Source organism: Budorcas taxicolor, chromosome 18 (genome assembly GCF_023091745.1).
Source record: "Budorcas taxicolor isolate Tak-1 chromosome 18, Takin1.1, whole genome shotgun sequence".
Taxonomy (NCBI): domain Eukaryota; kingdom Metazoa; phylum Chordata; class Mammalia; order Artiodactyla; family Bovidae; genus Budorcas; species Budorcas taxicolor.
The window spans coordinates 54,297,739-54,316,847 of record NC_068927.1 but is presented as its reverse complement, the minus strand read 5'-3'; the positions used below and the strand labels follow the sequence as shown (position 1 = coordinate 54,316,847).

Below are 19,109 nucleotides of genomic sequence, written 5' to 3'. Positions count from 1 at the left end.
CATAGACGGAAGCCCACCAGGCTCCTCTTTCCCTGGGATTCTCCAGGCAAGAACACTGGAGTGGGTTGCCATTTCCTTCTCCAACGCATGAATGTGAAAAGTGAAAGTGAAGTCGCTCAGTCCTGTCCAACTCTTAGCGACCCCATGGACTGTAGCCTACCAGGCTCCTCCATCCATGGGATTTCCCAGGCAAGAGTACTGGAGTGGGATGCCATTGCCTTCTCCGCCTAACCTCTGCACCGCCAGGGAATTCCCAGAGCTGCCTTTTCAAATAAATAGTGTTGGGGACTTCCCTGATGGTTCAGTGGCTAAGACTCCACATTCCCAATGTAGGGGACCCTGGATGGGGAACTAGATCTCACATACCTCAATGAAGATAGAAGATCCTGAGTTATGCAACTAAGACCCAGCACAGCGAAATAAATTTAAAATGATAATAATAAAATAAATGGTACTGGGACAACTGCCTATATCCATCATAAATCCCTACTTTAACACATGTTCAAAAATAAGTCTCATGTGGACTCAACACAGAAAGAAAGTCAAAACTAGGAAAGTGTTAAAAAAATGATAGCCTATATTTATGACCTTGGGGCATGCATGTCTCCATGGAAAGTCACTTCGATCGTGTCTGACTCTTTGCAGCCCTATGGACTGTAGCCCTGTGGACTGTGGCTCCTCTGTCCATGGGATTCTCTAGGCAAGAAAACGGGAGTGGGTTGCCATGCCCTCCTCCAGGGGCTCTTCCTGACCCAGGGATTGAACCCACGTCTCTTATGTCTCCTGCATTGGTAGGTGGGTTCTTTACCACTAGCATCACCTGGGAAGCCCCCTTGGGTATGGCAAGCCTCTTAAACATACCAAAAGTCAGGATAGACTAGATTGATAAATAGGTGCACATAAACTAAGAATTTCTGTGTGAGGAACATAAATAGATAAAATATAAAGTGCAAACTAGGAGGAAATGTTTGGAATATATGTAACTGACTAACAGGATTGGAATTCATAAAGCACTCCTGCAAATTAATAGTAATAAAAAAAGCATACAACCCCATTTTTAAAATGGGCAAAGGATATGAGCAACCAAGTCACAGAAAACAAAATATTTAAGGGCAATAAACTCACGAAAAAATGTTCTCTCTTCTTAGTAATCAGAGAGTTACAAGTTGGAACAGTGTGATACGATCTTTCAGGAAATGACTAATACTAACTCATCAACCAGGTCTCTGCTCAGATGTCCCTTCCTCTAGGAAGCTCTTCCTGGCCCTCGGGCTGGATTAGGTGTCCCTGTCCCCACCCTGCTCCCTGGCCCTCTGGGGTCTCCATTCGAGCCCTGCCCACTCTGGGTCGCCCCTGTTGGGGAACCGGTCTGTCTCTCCGAATGCGTTGTGAGCTCCAGAAGAGCAGAGCGGGACTGTCGTTATCCTTGGTTACCACTGTGTCACTAGCAGTGCCTCGCACAGAGCTAGGAACAGAGGAGGCGCTCTGGGATCATATGTGGAATTAAAGAATGAGTGAACGGGGAAACTGAGGCCAAGTCAATGACAGAACTGGGATTCAAACCCAAGTCAGTACAGAGAGAAGGAACCTAGTTTGATATGCTGCCATCTCTTCTCCTTTAAGCCTTGCCCGGAGCCCGGTCACACTAGAGGCGTTCAATAAGGGCACTGAAATCAAACGGCTTGGCAACCCAAGACGCTCAGGGCAAGAGGGCGACAGCTCTCTCCAACCCAAACCTCAGGACCATAGAGAGCAGCAGTCCTCCAGGACCATAGAGAGCTGCGCCAGGACCGCCCCTCTACTCTTTTGGGGAACGTCGGGAGCGGGCTACAGGGCTAGAGAGGCCGGAAGTGCGGCGAGCCAGGGGCCGCGCTGGCCGCGCGGGCGGTGGGAAGCCTCTATTTCCCTCCGGTCTTTTCCTCGTGGCCCGGGGGCAAGGAGGTGGGTCCTCGGGAAGCTAAGACAGCCGGGCTAGGGCGAGAGGGGTCGGGGGTGGAGACTGCCGGCGGCGATTGGCAGCTGCCAGTCAATCGTTACAGCGTCTAAGAGATTGAGGAGGTGGAGCGAGGGGAAGCCATCCAGGTGCGAGCCCTGGGGGCGGGGCGGACGGATGGTTGGGGACAGTGGTCGGGCCTGGCGAAAGGAAGGTGGGGAACTGTGAGGGCGGAAGAAAAGAAGGTTGGGGCCCTGGAGGGCGTGGCGAATGGAGTGTGGACCGGTAAGGGGCGGGGCAAGGCGGAGGGGGTGGCTGGCTGGGGCGGGGCCTTATAGAACCTGGCTCCTTCCCTGGGTGTCTGGAGCTGGACGCTGTCGAGCCCCGGCATTTTATTTTGCGGTTGGGGGGGGTGTTGCGGGGGGCGGCGGTGGGCCGCGACTGTGACTGGAGGTGGCGGGGGGTGGTTCCTGCTGGGGAATGCCGATGTCTCATTGGCTCCCAACACCACGCCTTCATTTTCAGGCCCCAGAAGGAGCTTGCGATGGACGAAGAGGGAGGACCCAAGCCCGCTGGCCCACCCACAAGGAAGAAATTCCTCATTCCTATGGACGAGGATGTGGTCCCTCCTCCTGGGGTAGGACTAGGAGATGAGGGAACCTCTGAGAGGCTTGGGGGCGTTGGTTAGGAGGAAGGGGCCTGTAGGACCCACGTGTGGGGTAGGAAATGTTGGGGCCTGGGTCACCTTGAGAAGGCAGTCCTTTGACCGACGCAGGTCTCAGTTTCCCTGTCTGTAAAATGTCATAGGAGGGCTAAGGCAGAGTTAGAAAACCGATACCAAGGGGACTAGTTCTGGAATGTTTCACGTGGTCAGCACCTGGGTTCTGCAAAAGCGTGAATTTATTGCTGAACTTTAAGAATTGGAAGGTTTTGCGATTTTGAAATAAGTCTGCACATCTAACATCTTCTGGTAAATAAAGCATCTGGCAGCACTGAGTTCTCAGCCCCACAGGAACACAATTGGCTGGTGCTAAGTACTGGCTGCCACCTGTGTGCTATGAAGAAAAAGAAAGTGAGCTAAGGATGTACAGTGTGATGGGAAGGGAGAGCTACTTTAGACAGAACAGTCAAGGGAAGGCTTCTTGGAGGAGATGATGCCTTTGCTGAGATGTAAGAGGTGAGGGAGCCAGCTCTGTGATATGGGGTGGAAGGAAACAGCCAGTGCAAAGGCCCTGAGGTGAGAGAAAACCTGATGCATTTTAGGGCAGCAAGAAGGCCAGGGAGGCTGGAGTAGAGAAAACCAAGGGGGAGGAGATAGAAAGTGAGACATCTGAGGTGGGGGGGCAGGGACAGCTCTTTAAAAGTCTGGATGGCTGTGGTGACAGCTTCGGCTTTTACTCTAAGGCAGGAGCCGTCTCGGGGCTCTGAGCAGAGGAGGGGCATGGTATGACTCAGTGTGGGGAGCAGACGAGGGGGTAAGGGCCAGTGAGGGAACTGGTGAGGAGGTGACTGCAGTGGCCCGAGGGAGAGAAGATGGTGGCTGGGACCAGGGTGGCAGTGGCCGAGGAGGGGAAGAAGTGGCTGGATTCAGACTTCAGGTGCCCTGTCACATCCCTTCCCACAGGCCAAGCCTTTATTCAGATCCACACGGAGCCTGCCCACCGTGGAGACCTCACCCCCGCCAGGCCCTCAGACCTATGCTGAGTATGCCCTCTCTGGACCTCCAGGTGGGGCTGAAGCCACACGCCCGGTGGGGCCAGAACCCCTGGCAGGAGAGACCCCCAACCAGGCCCCCAAACCAGGAGCAAAATCCAATAGCATCATTGTGAGCCCCCGGCAGGTGAGGACGGGAATGGAGAAGTGGGACTTCGGACTTTCTGGTGGGAAATGCATTTTTAAGGAGGGCTTTCTGGTTGGCAAGGAAGGTCTGAGTTTCACCCGTTGTGCTCTCAACAGTGCCATTCATCCATTCAGCTAGTGTGTGTGGGTTGAGGATGCCCCTTGTCCTAGTCCTTTTGGGCTGTTCTAACAAAAATACCATAGACTAGTAGCTTAAAGAGTGAACATTTATTTCTCACAGTTCTGGAGTCTGGGAAGCCCAAGATCAGGGGGCTGGCAGGTTCCATGTCTAGTGAGGACCTGCTTCCTGGTTCATAGCCAGCTGTCTTCTCACTGTGTCCTCACAGCTTCAGAAGGGCCGAGGAGCTCCTGGAGTCTCTTTTATAGAAACGCTAATCCCATTCATGATACTTCCGCCTTCATGACCTTGTCACCTGCCTTTACCTCCTAATAAAGAATCTGCCTGCAATGCAGGAGCCGCAGGTTCGATCCCTGGCTTGGGAAGATCCCCTGGAGGAGGGCATGGCAATCCACTCTAATATTCTTGCCTGGAGAATCCTATGGACAGAGGGGCCTGCAGGGCTACAGCTCTTGGGGTCTCACAGAGCTGGACACGACTGAAGTGGTGCAGCACACAGCACGAACTGTCACATTGGGGGTTGGAATTTTGCCCGTGAATTTTGGGGAGACACAGACATTCAGTCCCTAATGCCCCAACTCTTTTTTTAAAAACGATATTTATATACATATTTATTTGGCTGCACCAGGTCTTAGTTGCAGCAGGTGGGATCTGGTTCCCTGACCAGAGATTGAATCCAGGGCCCCTGCGTTAGGAGCTCAGAATCTTAAACCCTGGATCACCAGGAAAGTCCTGCCCCAACTGTTCTGGTTGGAGGTGTGACTGTATTCATGCAGCTACATCTGCTGACCCCAGTTTTGTCCATTTATTTAAAAACTATTGAACACAGGCCCAAGTTTGAATCCCGCTCTGCCACACTGTAGCTGTGTCTTCCTGGGCAGGTGACTTAGCCCCTCTGAGCCACTTATAATCCTCACAGGTGGTCAGTTTACCTGATGCTGCCCTAGGCTCTCTGTCTTTGATGGGGCTGGCATTTTGGAGGGAGAGCAGCAGTATATGATGACAATAGTAAGATCCAAGAACATGACACGATGCTCAAAATTGTGAGCCATTGGGGAAATATGAGCCAAAACCACAGTGAGATACCACTTCATACCCACGGGGATGGCTCGAATCAAAAGCAAGGACGATACCAAGGATGGGGAGGGTGGGGAGGACCTGGAATCCTCTACACTGCTGGTGGGAATATGAAACGGTGCAGCCACTTTGGAAAACAGTCTGGCAGCTCCTCAAATGTTTAAACAGAGTTACCATATGGCCCAGCAATTCCGCCTCTAGGATATAGGTATATCCTAGGTATATACATTTGGGTTTTATATCCTAGGTATATACTGGGTATGTACATTTGAATTTATATTTTACATTGATTGTGAAAATGCTGCTGTGAACATTTAGGTACCAGTGTTTGTGTGGACATGTTTCCAGTTCTCTTGGGTATTTATCTAGGTGTAGATTGGCTGGGTCATGTGGCAACCCTGTGCTTAACTTTCTCAGGCACCCCCAAACTGTCTTCTAAAAGGCTGCACCACTTTACGTTCCCACCAGCCTTGGATGAAGGTTGCGTTTCTGCCATATCCTCCCCACTTGTCATTGTTGGTCTTTTGGATTTTGGCCATTCTAGGAGGGTGTGAAGTGGACAGAACAATCCTTTAAAAATTAAAATCGGATCCTGCCTCTGCTTTACCCAAAGCCCTTCCATGACTCCTGGCATCTCAGGTCAGGATGCCCCAGGGCTGCAGACCCTTCCCACCCCAGCTTCTCTGACCACACACCACCACCCCGCTCCCCCGACAAGAGCAAATCCACACCGTCATTCGAGCCAAATTCCGCTTCCCTTGGTGATTACATGTCCATCCCCCAGGTACTTTTTGGGAGGGCAATGTGCTCGGTCTCTGTTGCTGCACACAGGCTTTCTTTAGTTGTGGGAAGTGGGGGCTCTCTAGGTGCGATCTGTGGGCTTCTCATTGAGATGGCCTCTCTCGTTGCAGAGTGCAGGCTCTAGAGCGCATGGGCTTTAGTAGCTGCGGCCCGGGGGCTCGGTAGCTGCAGCTCCCAGGCTCCAGAGCGCAGGCTTGATTGTTGTGGTCGTTGTGGCGCAGGCGCTTAGTTGCTCCTCTAGGCTCTGGGGAATCTTCCCAGACCAGGGATTGAACCCGCATCTCCTGCATTGGCAGGAAGATTCTTTACCACCGAGCTTCCAGGGAAGTCCCCCGAGATGCCTTTGTTTAACGTCTGTGTCCCCCACAGGGGCCGGGATCTGTGTCCTCTTGGTCAGACTTAGACACAAAGCGGGTTCTCAGATACCTATAAATAGATCAGCGCTTGACTTGCTCAGAGTATTTCCATCTTGGGTAGAGTGTGAGGTAGAGAGTAGAGTGTGAGGGGGTGTTTAGAGGGAGGTGTCTGCTCAGCAGATGCCAGGGGTCTAACCCTATGGAGGGTCACAGACACCGTGAGGAGCTTCCTCCTGAGGGCAGTGGGGAGCCAGAGCAGGGAAAGGGCAGGTTTGTGCTTTAGGAAGAGCTGTCTGGCTCCTGTTTGGAGGGTAGCCAGGAGGGGCAGGGGACCAGGAAGAGCTGGGGTGGGAGCCGTGGCACTGGAAGAGGAGGGATTTCTAGGGGATGCTTAGAATCTAGGTGTCCCACTTGGGGGAGGGGAGGGAGAGGGAAGCCCTGGGTCTCTGGATGGTGGGGTCATCCCTGAGTTGGGGCTGGGAGGGGTAGCAGGTATGGGGGCCAGTGAGGTAGACACCTGGGGACAGGTGTCCAGTGGGCCACAGGACACATAAACTGGGGCTGGGAGAGAAGACTGGGCCCGAGAGAGATCCAGGGACCCTTAGGTTAAGGCCGAGGGCTAGGGAAGGCTTCCCTGGTAGGTCATTGGTAAAGAATCCACCTGCCAATGCAGGAGACGTGAGTTCCATCCCTGGCTCAGGAAGATCCCCAGAGAAGGAATTGGCCACCCAATCCAGTATTCTTGCCTGGGAAATCCACCAGAGAAGCCTGTCGGGCTATGACTGAAGTGACTAAAGAATAGGGCCCAGGAGGAGGGGCCTAGGTCAGAGCCCCAGCACCAAGAACATTCTGGGCTGAGGGGGAGCGGATCTGGGGAGAGAAGGAGAGCGGAGCTGGAGAAGCCCCCAGTGCAAAGCAGGAGGAGGATGGGGAGGGGCAGAGCAGAGGCGGGAGCAGAGGCGGGAGGAGGGCCCTGGGGTGGCGGTGGGTGCGGTGGTCCCAGGGCCCCCCTGCTAATGGCTTCATTCCTCCGTCTGCCCAGAGGGGCAACCCTGTGCTGAGATTCGTGCGCAACGTGCCCTGGGAGTTTGGGGATGTGCTCCCTGACTATGTGCTGGGCCAGAGCACCTGTGCCCTCTTCCTCAGGTGAGCGCTGGGGCCGCCCGCCCTCCAGACAGCCTGGGAGGGTGGTGCTCCGGGTGTTCTGGGCTGTCAGGGGTGAGGGGGAACCCCCAGGCACGGCCCTGTCACCTCTGGGCCTCGATGTGACCCCGTGAAGGAGGCAGAGATCTTGGCCCGTAAGTGCCCAGCACAAGAGCAGAGGTCCAAGGTCCGAGGGAGGAGAGGCAGGGGGTCGGAACTCCTGCCTCTAAGGGAGGCAGGGGCCTCATGCCGCAGACCCTCAGAACTGGAGCCAAGGTTTCGATAAGCTTCAGCAGTTAAACAGGTTTCCCACCTCGGCTCCTGGGGGCCCTTCTCCAGACAGAGCCAGACAGGGGAAGTGAAACTTCTTAAGTTCTGTCCTCCCTGTGGGGTATGGAGCTGGTAGCTGCTGGGCAGAGACGCCCCTTTGTTCCTGGGTGGCAAAGCTGTCCCACCGCTCCCTGCCAGCACCCTCAGAGGCCAAAGCAGGCAGTCCCAGGGGCGGGTAGGTGGGCCCTGCTTCCCCAGAGCAGCTGTGCAGCGCCCCGCGACCCTAACCCCCAGGGAATGAGCACTCTCCAGGGTCTCTGTGCTCCACTTGAAACCCAGAGGTCTTCTCTTCCTTGGTGAAGAGTCCGGGGGTCCACCCTTCCAGGGAGCCAGAGTCACTGCCAGGCCCCGCTGTGCTCCCTTCTTAAAGGGTGACCTTGGGCAAGACACTTAACGTCTCTGAGCCTCGGACCCCGGCAAGCCTGTCTGCCTCAGTCTCCAAGCCCTCCAGCCAGAGGGAAGAAGGAGGGCTTCTGGGGTGTCTCAGCCCCTCCCAACCTCCCTCCCTCTCTCCCCACCTCCCAGCCTCCGCTACCACAACCTCCACCCAGACTACATCCACCAGCGGCTACAGAGCCTGGGAAAGAGCTACGCCCTGCGGGTCCTGCTCGTCCAGGTGGATGTGGTAAGCAGGGGTCACTCCTCTGGGCCTCAGTGTCCCCATCTGTGAAATGGGGAGCCTTGGGCCTCCTGGTTGCCACGAGGGTGTTGAGTCCTTTCCAAGGAGGAATGCAAGTTGGAACCTCAGTAGGGAGTTTCTTATCTGAGCTGCAACCTGTGTTGGCGAGGAGATGGGATGGTCAGATTACCCATCTCTCCTTCCGCACCACCCCGCCTTCAGCCAGGCCCAGCCCTCTGCCACCTAAATACTTCTTGAACCCATTCCTTTCTCTCTGTCCTCACAGCCCCACCCTGATCCAGGCCCTTGCTTTTCCTGCCTGGGTTTCTGCCCCAGCCTCTTCTCATCTCTTGTCCTCCAGCTTTGCCCCTCTGCAAGCAGAAGGCTCTTCAAGCACACAGACCCACGGTCCAAACCCCCTACAGCTCCTCAGTGCCCTGTGTGAAGCCCTGCATGACCCAATCCCTGCCCTACTCTCCCAGCTCATCTCTCAGCTTCCAACGATCACCCTTGCATTTCATATCTTCCATCCCATAGCAGTGGATTTTGTTTCTTCAAGCCCTCTCTCCCTTTCCTTCGTTTCACACACTGTTCCCGTCTGAAATTCTCTTTTCTGCTGTCCTTTGTTACCCTCACTCCTCATCCTCCTTCAGGTCCCAGCTCAGATGTCCCCTCCTCCAGGAAGCTCCCCCTGATCCCCCAGGAACAACAGATGCTCCTCTGGCTTCTCCACCTCAGCCCTGGGCACTCTGGGTCATCACTGTCTAGGGATGGGTCTGTCCCCCGCATCAGACTCTATGAGTCCCCAGAAGACAGCGTCAGGGCTGGCCTGGTCACTGCTGGGTCCTGGGACTACCCACCCCGGGTCAGGCACCCCGTCGGAGAATAGGGAGTGTCAGTTGAGTGAAAGGCTCTTGGCTTCCTAAGGTGCTCAGCTTTTAAGACTCTTTAACTACTTGCTTTCTCCCAGATCCCTCATTCTGGTTTTCTTCTCTCAGAAAGATCCTCAGAAGGCCCTCAAGGAGCTGGCTAAGATGTGCATCCTGGCCGACTGCACCCTGATCCTTGCCTGGAGGTGAGATGGAGGCTCCCCCTCAGGTCAGGCTCCATCCCGAGAGTTCTTCCCCCTTCCGCCCCCAGACCTTCCTTCTTCCTCCCAGGAATGTCCTGTGTGAGCCTGGTCTAGGCACTGCCTCTCTGGGCTTCAATTTCCTTTTAAAAATATTTTATTTATTATTTATATATTTTTGGCTATGCTGGGTCTTCATTGCTGCACGCGGGCTTTCTCTACTTGCAGCGATGGAGCTAGCAGGGGCGGCTCGCTGGTTGTGGTGCATGGGCCTCTCACTGCGGTGGCTTCTCTTGCTGTGGAGCTCGGGCTTTAGAGCTCATAGGCTCAGTAGTTGTGGCACACGGGCTTAGTCGCCCTGAGACACGTGGGATCTTCGTTCCCCGACCAGGTATCAAATCCGTGTCCCCTGCATTGGCAGGCAGATTCTTAACCACTGGACCACCAGGAGAGCCCCTGGGCTTCAATTTCTTTATCTATAAACCATGGTCTAAATATCTTTCTTACAGGGTTGTAGGCACAAAAGAAGGTGACGTAGATGAAATTCCCAGGACCATGCTAGGCACTTATGAGTTAGACATAAAACTTGGCTGAATAATTAATTCCCAGTCTAGGTTTATAAAGACCATTTTGATTGGTTCTCCACAGGAAAAAGAGATCCCTTCCTCACACCATAATCAGAACGAAGTCTTGATGATTATAGACATAAAAAGAAAAACTACAGTGAAATTATAAGAAATCATATATATATATGGCTTCCCTGGTAGCTCAGCTGGTAAAGAATCCACCTGCAATGCAGGAGACCCTGGTTCGATCCCTGGGTTGGGAAGATCCCCTGGAGAAGGGAACAGCTACCCACTCCAGTGCTCTGGCCTGGAGAATTCCATGGACTGTATATAGGTCATGCAGTCACAAAGAGTTGGACAACTGAGCGACTTTGACTTTCATATCTGTTTATCTATCTATATCTATATAATGTTCTTGTGCTTGGAAAGGTTTTCAAAGCAAGACTCAAAACCCAGAAGCCATAAAGAAAAAGTCTGGCTGATTTGAGAAAATTAAAATTTTTAATTGCTGGAGAGTAAGTGATACTCTGCTGCTGCTGCTGCTAAGTCGCATCAGTCGTGTCCGACTCTGTGCGACCCCACAGACGGCAGCCCACCAGGCTCCCCATCCCTGGGATTCTCCAGGCAAGAACACTGGAGTGGGCTGCCATTTCCTTCTCTAATGCATGAAAGTGAAAAGTGAAAGTGAAGTCGCTCAGTCGTGTCAGACTCTTTGCGACCCCATGGACTGCAGCCCACCAGGCTCCTCCATCCATGAGATTTTCCAGGCAAGAGTACTGGAGTGGGGTGCCATTGCCTTCTCTGAGTGATACTCTAGACAAAGTTAAAAGACAAGTGACACACTAAGAGGAAATACTTGCTATGTATGACAAAAAGACTTAAGATCCCTGATTTACTTTTCTTTTTAAAGGAAACTTTATTTATGTATTTGTTTTTGGCAGTGCTGGGTCTTCGTTGCTGTTTGCAGACTTTGTCTAGTTGCGGCGAGCGGTGGCTTCTCGTTGCTGAGCGCAGCCTCCAGGGTGCTCCAGCTTCAGTAGTTGTGGCTCACAGGCCCTTCAGTAATTGCATTTCCTGGGCTCTAGAGTTCGGGCTCAGTAGTTGTGGTGCACGGGCTTAGTTGCTCTGAGTCATGTGAAATCTTCCTGGACCAGGGATCGAACCTGTGTCCCCTGCATTGGCAGATGGATTCTTATCCACTGCGCCACCAGGGATAGTCCTAAGATCCCTAATTTATATGTTTACATATAAATGTTATATTTATACATTTCAAAATATTTACATGTTTACATTCACAGGAATGTATTTAAACATGTATCATGTATTTATATATAGAAAGGACCTCCTACAAACCGGTAAGAAAAATAGCCCAGGAGCTCCCTGGTGGCCTAGTGGTGAGGGGATCCTGGGCTTTCACTGCAGTGGCCTGGGTTCAGTCCCTGGTTGAGGAACTGAAATCCTGCAAGCCATGCAGTGTTGCCAAAAAAAAAGCCCGAAGTCTAAAGCAGGTTGTCAAGAAGGCATGAAAAAACTGTCAGCCATACAGCTTGTCAGGAAATGTCAATTTTCAAAGAACGAGGTGTTATTTTTCACCCATTAATTTGGTGAAAACGTCAAGAAACAGGCACCTGCAGGTTTGGTTAGCAGGAGACTTGACTGGGGATTAAAGCAGAAAATAGTCATACTCTTTAACGCACTTCTTCATCCTGTGAGTCTCCTTCACTCCTCAGGTTTAGCTCAGTTCTGACACTCTCTTGGAGATAAGCTTGGATCCCCCAGGTTAATGGCTCACAGAGCTACCCATCCCACACACGCTGCAGGCGCCAGTCGCAAGCCCAGGGAATCACCTGTGCTCTGAGCAGCGGCTGCAGGTCAAGACCTCCAATGACCCTTCCTCAGGTTTGATTATTTTGCTAGCACGGTTCTCAGGACTCAGGGAAACACTTACATTTACCAGTTCATTACAGGATACACTAAAGGATACAAACAGGTACACAGGGCAAGGTCTGCGAGGGTCCTGAGCACAGCAGCTCCTGTCCCCGGGAGCTGGGTCTGTGTCACCCTCCCGGTGTGGATGTGCTTGCCAGCCTGAAACTCCCAAAATCCCAGGATTAGTGTTGAGATTCTATGGCGGCTTCTCACACAGGCATGGTCACTCATTAACTCCATTTCCAGCCCCTCTCCCCTTGAGGATTGGGGGTGGGGTGGGAAATTCCAAGCTTCTAATCCTGGCTTGGGCTTTCCAGTTACCACCCCCCATCTAGGAGCCACCCAGGGTCACCTCTGTGGAACAGAAGAAGCCCTTGGTGATCTTATCACTTGGGAATTTACAGGGGTTTGGAGCTCTGTGTCAGAAACAGGGACAGACACCAGTAGATATTTTCTGTTAGCTCATGGAAGCCTTTTCAGACTGGCTTCTTTAAGGTTTCTCCATGTCTTTTTTAAAATTCCCTTGGCTACATGGGGTCTTAGTTGTGGCATGCAGGCTCTTTTAGTTGACGCATGGGGGATAATTAGTTCAGGATGCAAACTCTTAGTTGCATGTGAGCTCTAGTTCCCTGATCAGGGATTGAACCTGGGGCCCCTGCATTGGAAGCGCGGAGTCTTAGCCACTGGACCACCAGGGAAGTTCCCCTCCATGTCTTTTCACATCTTGGTAGTTCATTTGCTATCACTTTACTACTCACTGTCTGAACCCACATTCTTTTTCTGCTGTGTAGCATGCTACCTGTAGCCCCTTGTTGGTGGACACTTGGCTGACTCCAGGGTTTGGCTGTTACAGCAACACTCCCACTACTGCCCCCAACCCCAGGGATGGGCTTTGAGGCCAAAGGGTACGTGTATTTGTCATTCTGTGTCCTCCCTAGGGCTGTGTCACCGCTATACTTTTTGACTGCTTAGAAAAATGTGCTTATGTATTAGTTATATATTAAAACAGAAGCAAATATGAAAAATTGCTCTCTCTTTACTGTGGGAAGTAGCACAGTGGCGTATGGGGAGCCCGGCTGTGTGATCTTGGGCAAGTGACTCAACCCCACTCGTCTGTTTCCCCCCTCCATTGTCATGGATTGAAAATAACTGCCTTACAAGATCTCTCAAGAAGCTTCTGAAGATAAAGGGCTTTGGTCAGTGTCTGGAATGCGGCTAGGCCCCCACACGGGGAATATTTCCCATGTCTTTATATCCAAACTGGGGAATATTTTGGACCCATTAAGTAAATGGGGTCGAGGGACTTGCCTAGTGCTTCAGTGGCTGAGACTCCGTGTTCCCAAGGCAGGGGGCCCAGGTTCGATCCCTGAACTAGTCAGGGAACTAAATACCACATGCTGCAACTGAAGATCCTACCTGCTGCAACTAAGACCTGGCACAGACAGATAAAGACATAAATATTTTTTTAAAAGTAAGTGGGGTCGAGCTCTGTCTTCCGATGTGGAAGAATGTCCTCATTGTACTGGGGAACAAAAGTGAAAGTGAGGAAGTGGATACAGCCTGTCCTGAACAAATGATTAAGAACAATAACAGTCCCCTCTGCGACTAGAGCAAAAGCAACAAAGCCCACAGAAAGACAGAGAATTTTAACAAGGAGTATTCTTTTGAGAATATAAATCAGTGTTTAATCAACAAACATTGTCCTCTAGCTAGACTTTGAAGGCTAAGAAAATGCCTCAAGACAAACACTTGAGGAAAAAGGCCAGCTTTTTCCTGGTGTGAATAAACTTGGGTTCCTCTGTTCCGCACACAGACAGGCCCGTTTAGTGATTTAGTTGTTTCAGCTACTTTTGAGACAGTTAATTACATGTCAGAAAAACCCAGTGCCTAATGGAAACATGAATGGTGACTGTGAGGTTAGTTGCAGCAGTCAGCTTCTAGAACTTTCCTTTTGAAGGTGTGCTGCATATAAAACCTCCCTCCCAGAATAGCTAACATTTCTTAAATAGGCTTCTAAGCACCAGGCATGGCACTTAAGAGTGTGGACTTGTTTAATTGTCATTAGCATCCACCCCTCTTCCCTAGTGGCTCAGTTGGTAAAGAATATGCCTGCAATGCAGGAGACTGGGGTTCAGTCTCTGGGTCGGGAAGATTCCCTGAAGGGTATGGCAACCCACTCCAGTATTCTTGCCGAGAGAATCCCATGGACACAGGAGCCTAGCGGGCTACAGTCCATAGGGTTGGAAAGAGTCGGACATGACTGAGCGACTAACACTTAGAACTTAGCATCCACCCCACTTGACAGGTGAGGCAACCAAGGCCCAGAGAGATGAAAATTGTTGGCCCAGGGTAACTCAGGTGGGAAGTGGGGCCTGAACCCCACTGGTCAGGCTCTCAAGCTATGGCCCTTAGCCACATGTCTTAGAAAAGACCTGTCAAGATGTGCCTGCCCAGCAGGGGTTACCGCCAGGGGACATTTAGGCAAGGTTAAGAACATTCATTTCTCTATATTAAAAGTTTGGAATTCTAGCATCAGCAAATGAAATTAATGTAAAACATGACCCCCCTGCCCTCTTCCCCTGACCTGAATGTCTCTCACCCCAGCCCCGAGGAGGCCGGGCGGTACCTGGAGACTTACAAGGCCTATGAGCAGAAGCCGGCCGATCTCCTGATGGAGAAGCTGGAGCAGGACTTCGTTTCCCGGGTGAGGCACCTTCCCCTCCCTGCCTGGGCCTCCCCCTACCTCCTTCTGGGGGTCTGAGCTGCAATCCTGATCTCAAGTCACACCTCTCCCTCCTCAACTGCACCCTCAGCTTCCAGTCACTTTTGCCCCAACAGCAGCTACCAGGGTCTTCCTAAGCCTGCTTTCTTCAGCTCAAAACCCTTGGGTGGGGACTTCCCTGCTGGTCCAGTGGCTAAGCCTCCGAGCTCCAATGCAGGGGGCCTGGGTTCGATCCCTGGTCGGGGAACTAGATCCCCCATGCCACAACTAAGAGTTTGAGAGCCACAACTAAACCTCCTGCGTGCCACAAATAACACTTGGCATAGCCAAATAAGTAAATATTAAACAAATAAGCAAACACCCAAACCCTCCCATGGTTCCCAGTGCCCTCACCACTCTCTCCAAGGTCCTGCCTGTTTGACCCAGCAGCCCCGTCTACCCCCTACCTCCTCATTATGTCACTTCTGTGTCCATTCCTGTTCTTCTGTTGATTAGTTGCCTGATCTGGTCTTTCCCCTATCTCAGCTCCAATGCTTCCTTCTCCAGGAAGTCTTCCGGGATCCCCAGGTCAGGTCAAGTGCCCCCGCTGGGCTCCCTCAGCCCTGCCAGTCTGGGTCACTGTGTCTGGAACTGATCTCCCTCTCACAGTTGACTAGGAGCTCCAGGAGGGCAGGGCTGGGGCTGTCTCGGACCTGCCGTGGCCCCAGCACCACCAAACACTCAGGGAGTGCTCAGAGAATATTTGCTGAATGAACTGGATTGGGGCTCCAACGATAGGGTAATGGAGCATGCCCCCAGCCACCCTTGTGCAGGGTGTTGTGAGAACCCCCATTTTTCGAAAACATAGGCCCAGAGAAGTTAGTTCCCATGCCCAGGGTCTCACAGGAAGAAGGCAGTGGGGCCTGGTGTTGAACTCGGGTCCAACTTCAGAGCCTACACTCTTCCCTGGGGCAGAACCAGCTCAAGATAAATGACTTTTATCTTCTCATCCCATGACCAGCACTCTCTCAGCTAGTTGGGGATCACTGAGATGACCTTTGAATCATCAAAACACATAATCAAAAAACACACCCCCAAAGCATTCCTGAGCGCTTCCTGCATGCAGAGCAGCCTTAGGGACACAGCAGTGGCCCAGTGCCGCCCTCAGAGGCTCAGTCTTGGTTTCCTTTCTTCTCCCACCTCTGCCCCCCTCTCCTTTCCCTCCAGGTGACTGAATGTCTGACCACCGTCAAGTCAGTCAACAAAACGGACAGTCAGACCCTCCTGACTACTTTCGGGGTGAGGACCAATCCCCGTGTGCCGACTGACACTTCTACCTGCTTCGCTTTTCGAGGGAGCTGCCCACCTATTTCCTTCTGCCTCCTAGTGCCCCCCCCCATCCTTCCTGCCTCCCCCGGCCCCTGCAGGATCTCCCTGCCCTCCAGGAATACTGTACACCCATCGAGCAGCTGGGGGCAGGGGAAGTTTTGGGTTTACCTCCCCTGACCATTCGCTTCTACCTTCCTCAGTCTCTGGAACAGCTCATAGCTGCATCCCGGGAAGATCTGTCCTTGTGCCCAGGTCTGGGACCCCAGAAGGTAAGCGCCTGGGGAAATGGGCTTGAGGGGCTAAGGGCAGGAGGGAGCCCCAAAGAAATGGGACCGCAGATCCCAAAGTTCTGAGGTTTTAGAAGGCCCAGAGAGGGTGGGAACCAGCCCAACCTCACATAGCCAGTCTGGGATAGAATCTAGATCTGACCACTTCTCTGCTCGCCCCCACAATGTCCCCTCCAAGTGAGGAGAAAAAGAACCAGAAGCCCACTCCAATATATCAAACAAATGGCTCATTTAATGACCAGTTCCTTTTCTTCCTCCCCCCCCTCCAGGCCCGAAGGCTGTTTGATGTCTTCCATGAGCCCTTCTTGAAAGTGCCCCACTGACCCCAGATGCCAAGGAGGTCCTTGGTGTAATAATAAAGCACTTTTTTCTGGCGCAGGCTCTGGCTGGCGTGCTGGTGTAGTCAGTGGGAGGGGGCTCTCTGCTCTCGCTTTCTGATGGCCCAGGCGGCCACCTTCAGCTTGTTTGCGCTGCAGTCATCAGTTTCCCCAGTGGACGCTTACACGGGATCCTGCTGCGACTTCTTCTTCCGCTTCCTCTCCTGTCCCGTGGGAGCAGCCTGCCCAGACTCGGGATTCAGTGGGGGCTCTGGCATCGCCTCCTGGGGTGCTGTCTCAGGCACCTGGCTTTTCTGGCCCTGCTTTTTCCTCTTCTTAGTGGATGCTGGATCTGCCCTGGCCTCAGGCTGCCCCTCCTCTGGCAGCTCAGGCTCCATCATCTCGCCTTGGGGGTTAGTCATCTCAGTCCCGGGCTCAGTCGCTAGGTGCCCTCTTTCTTTCTTCTTCTTCTTCTTGGTAGATGCTAGAGCTGCCTGAGGCTCAGCAGCACCTGGCAGCTCGGGCTCCATCCCCTCTGCCTGTGGCTCCACCACCTCTGTCCCTGGCTCCATCGTCACATTTGGCTGTTTTTCTTTCTTCCTTCTCTTTTTGGGGGATCCCAGAGCTGCCTCAGCCTGTGGCTGCACATCAGGTGGCAGTTCAGGCTCCATCACCTCCCCTGCGAGCTCCAGAGGCTTCACCTCTGGCTCTGTCGCCTCCATCCCTGGCTCCCTCACCCCTTTGTGCCTCTTTTCCTTTTTCTTCTTCTTTAAGAACGGCAGTGGGATGGCTTCCTCCTGTGGCTCCGTCTTCACCTGCAGCTGAGACCCCGCTGTCGTCCCCTCCACCGGCTCCATCTCTCCTGGCTCCTTCTGCTTCTTCCTCTTCTTTCTGGGGGACAGGATTGTCTCTTCCAGAGGCTCCCTTTTAACCCTGAGTTCTAGCTCCTCCACCGTCTCTTCTTTGGACTCTGGCATCCCTGTTTCTGGCTTGACCATTTCTACGAACTCTTTGGGCTTCTTTTTGCTCTTTTTGGTGGTGGATGGGGACAGTGCTCCCGGAGGCTCCAACGTCTCAGCAACGGGCTCTGTTGCCAGTGGCTCTGTCACCTCTAGTTCTTTCAACTGGTGCTTTTTTTTCTTCTTCCCCACATCCAGCTCTGGGGACCCCAAAGCTGTGTCCACCTCCAGGGCCCCATGCTCCTTCACTGCCTCCTGAGGAACTGAGGCTTCTGGCAGGTGTCTCTTCTTTTTCCTCTTCCCTGAGGCCAGGGACTTCAGGGCCAAGACAGACCCAGGCCCTGTGACCGGTGGGCTGCCTCCAAAGGCACAGAACCGGGGCCTCAGGCCAGGGGGGATCTGTGGTGGGGGACCTGCAGGAATGGACTGCAGTAGAGTCCCTGTCAGGGATTCCTGGGGACCCTCAAAGATCCTCAGGCTGCCCTGGGGTGCCAGGGCACAGGTGAGTCCCCCTCCTCCCTCCGCTGAGGGGGCCAGCAGGGTTGCTTCTCCTCCAGCTCTGGGGCCACTGTTGCTGAGAACCCTGTAGCGGTGCCGCTTGCCTGCCAACTTGCCCTTCACAATCTGGGAGCCAGAGAGAGGCACGAGACGTCCATTGAGGCTGAAAGTTGAAAAGAGGAGTGCAGAAGCTTGATCAGATTCTTTTGGTGGGACAGGGGACAGCAGTTGAGATGCAGCATTTCTGGGTTCCCCAAGAAAGCCCCTTTAAGTACCCCACCTACTTCAGCCACTGGGGTGAGAAATGATCCCAGGAGTTGGCATGGGACCTCTTACCAGTCTGGGGCGAAGTCCACAGGGGCCTGGATGAGCCACAGCTCTGTATCTGGGCTGGTCAATGCCTCCAAAGAGAAACGACTGTGTTCTGAGGCTGGGGGCGTCGCAGTAAAGTTGGGGGGACAAGAAAACCGAGCAGCACCTGCAGAAGGGGAAATGGTCATTTGTGCCGGTCCAGTCCTCCAGGGCGCGCCTATCGGTCCATTGGTCTCAACTTCTTGAGCGCCCCAATCCTCTTACCACGCCTTTCCTCTACCCTGTCTGTTCCCCAGAGGCGCGCCTATATCCGCCATCCCAACCCTAGTTCTCCCCACCAGTATCCCCCCCAACCCGCGACCCTCAAATATCCTCTATCTGAATGCCTCCCCATCCCCACCATCACCCGGGGGATACACTCTCCGCTTGGTCAGATTCTTTTGGTGAGACGGGAGCAGCAGCTGAGAAGAGGCATTTCTGGGTTCCCCAGGAAAACCCTTCTAGATTTCCCCCAGGTTTAGCCACTGGGGTAAGAAGCATGGTCCGGTCTCAGAGGGTGTCTCTCTTTTCCGTCCGAACGCTCCAGGGCGCCCCTTTCTCCTCCCGCCAGCCAACTCTCTGCACCCTGTAGGCCCGCCGTGAAGCAACTCACCGCCGGACGGGGTCCCCGCCATTCCTGGACCCATGTCTCAAAGTAGACCAAGCAACTCAGGCCCCGCCGCCGACCACGTGGAACCACAGGGGTGTGGCCTCGCCTGTGAGCGTCCATGCGGCATGCGAGCGCGGGAGGTGTCGCTCGGAGCTCGCTCTCTCTGTGAGCATAGCTAGGGGGAATTTCCACTTGGGCACGGCCGAGAAGCGAGAAAAGTCATTTTTTACTGAAAGTCTACTCCAAAAAGCAGCTG

General features: G+C 53.2%; 2 protein-coding genes across 4 annotated transcripts; one reads left to right on the top strand and one right to left on the bottom strand.

The window, feature by feature from the left end:
* Nucleotides 1-1,850: 1,850 nt before the first annotated feature.
* ERCC1 (ERCC excision repair 1, endonuclease non-catalytic subunit) lies at nt 1,851-16,497 on the top strand. 3 transcript variants are annotated; one of them, XM_052655654.1, is made up of 10 exons: nt 1,851-1,941; nt 2,459-2,570; nt 3,558-3,773; nt 7,188-7,291; nt 8,144-8,243; nt 9,236-9,312; nt 14,406-14,505; nt 15,730-15,801; nt 16,032-16,100; nt 16,388-16,497. In XM_052655654.1, exons 2-10 carry the CDS (start codon nt 2,478-2,480, stop codon nt 16,439-16,441), a joined length of 885 nt encoding a protein of 294 aa, XP_052511614.1. In that variant the 5' UTR covers nt 1,851-1,941; nt 2,459-2,477; the 3' UTR covers nt 16,442-16,497. The 3 variants fall into 3 exon arrangements, with proteins under 3 accessions (XP_052511614.1, XP_052511615.1, XP_052511616.1); XM_052655655.1 differs by lacking the exon at nt 1,851-1,941 and adding an exon at nt 1,948-2,082; XM_052655656.1 differs by lacking the exon at nt 1,851-1,941 and adding an exon at nt 2,095-2,218.
* On the bottom strand, nt 16,331-18,930 carry POLR1G (RNA polymerase I subunit G). Its single transcript, XM_052655653.1, has 3 exons — nt 18,857-18,930; nt 18,229-18,370; nt 16,331-18,055 (listed from the first exon to the last, which is right to left on the bottom strand). Exons 1-3 carry the CDS (start codon nt 18,888-18,890, stop codon nt 16,618-16,620), a joined length of 1,614 nt encoding a protein of 537 aa, XP_052511613.1. The 5' UTR covers nt 18,891-18,930; the 3' UTR covers nt 16,331-16,617.
* Between the last annotated feature and the right edge of the window lie 179 nt (nt 18,931-19,109).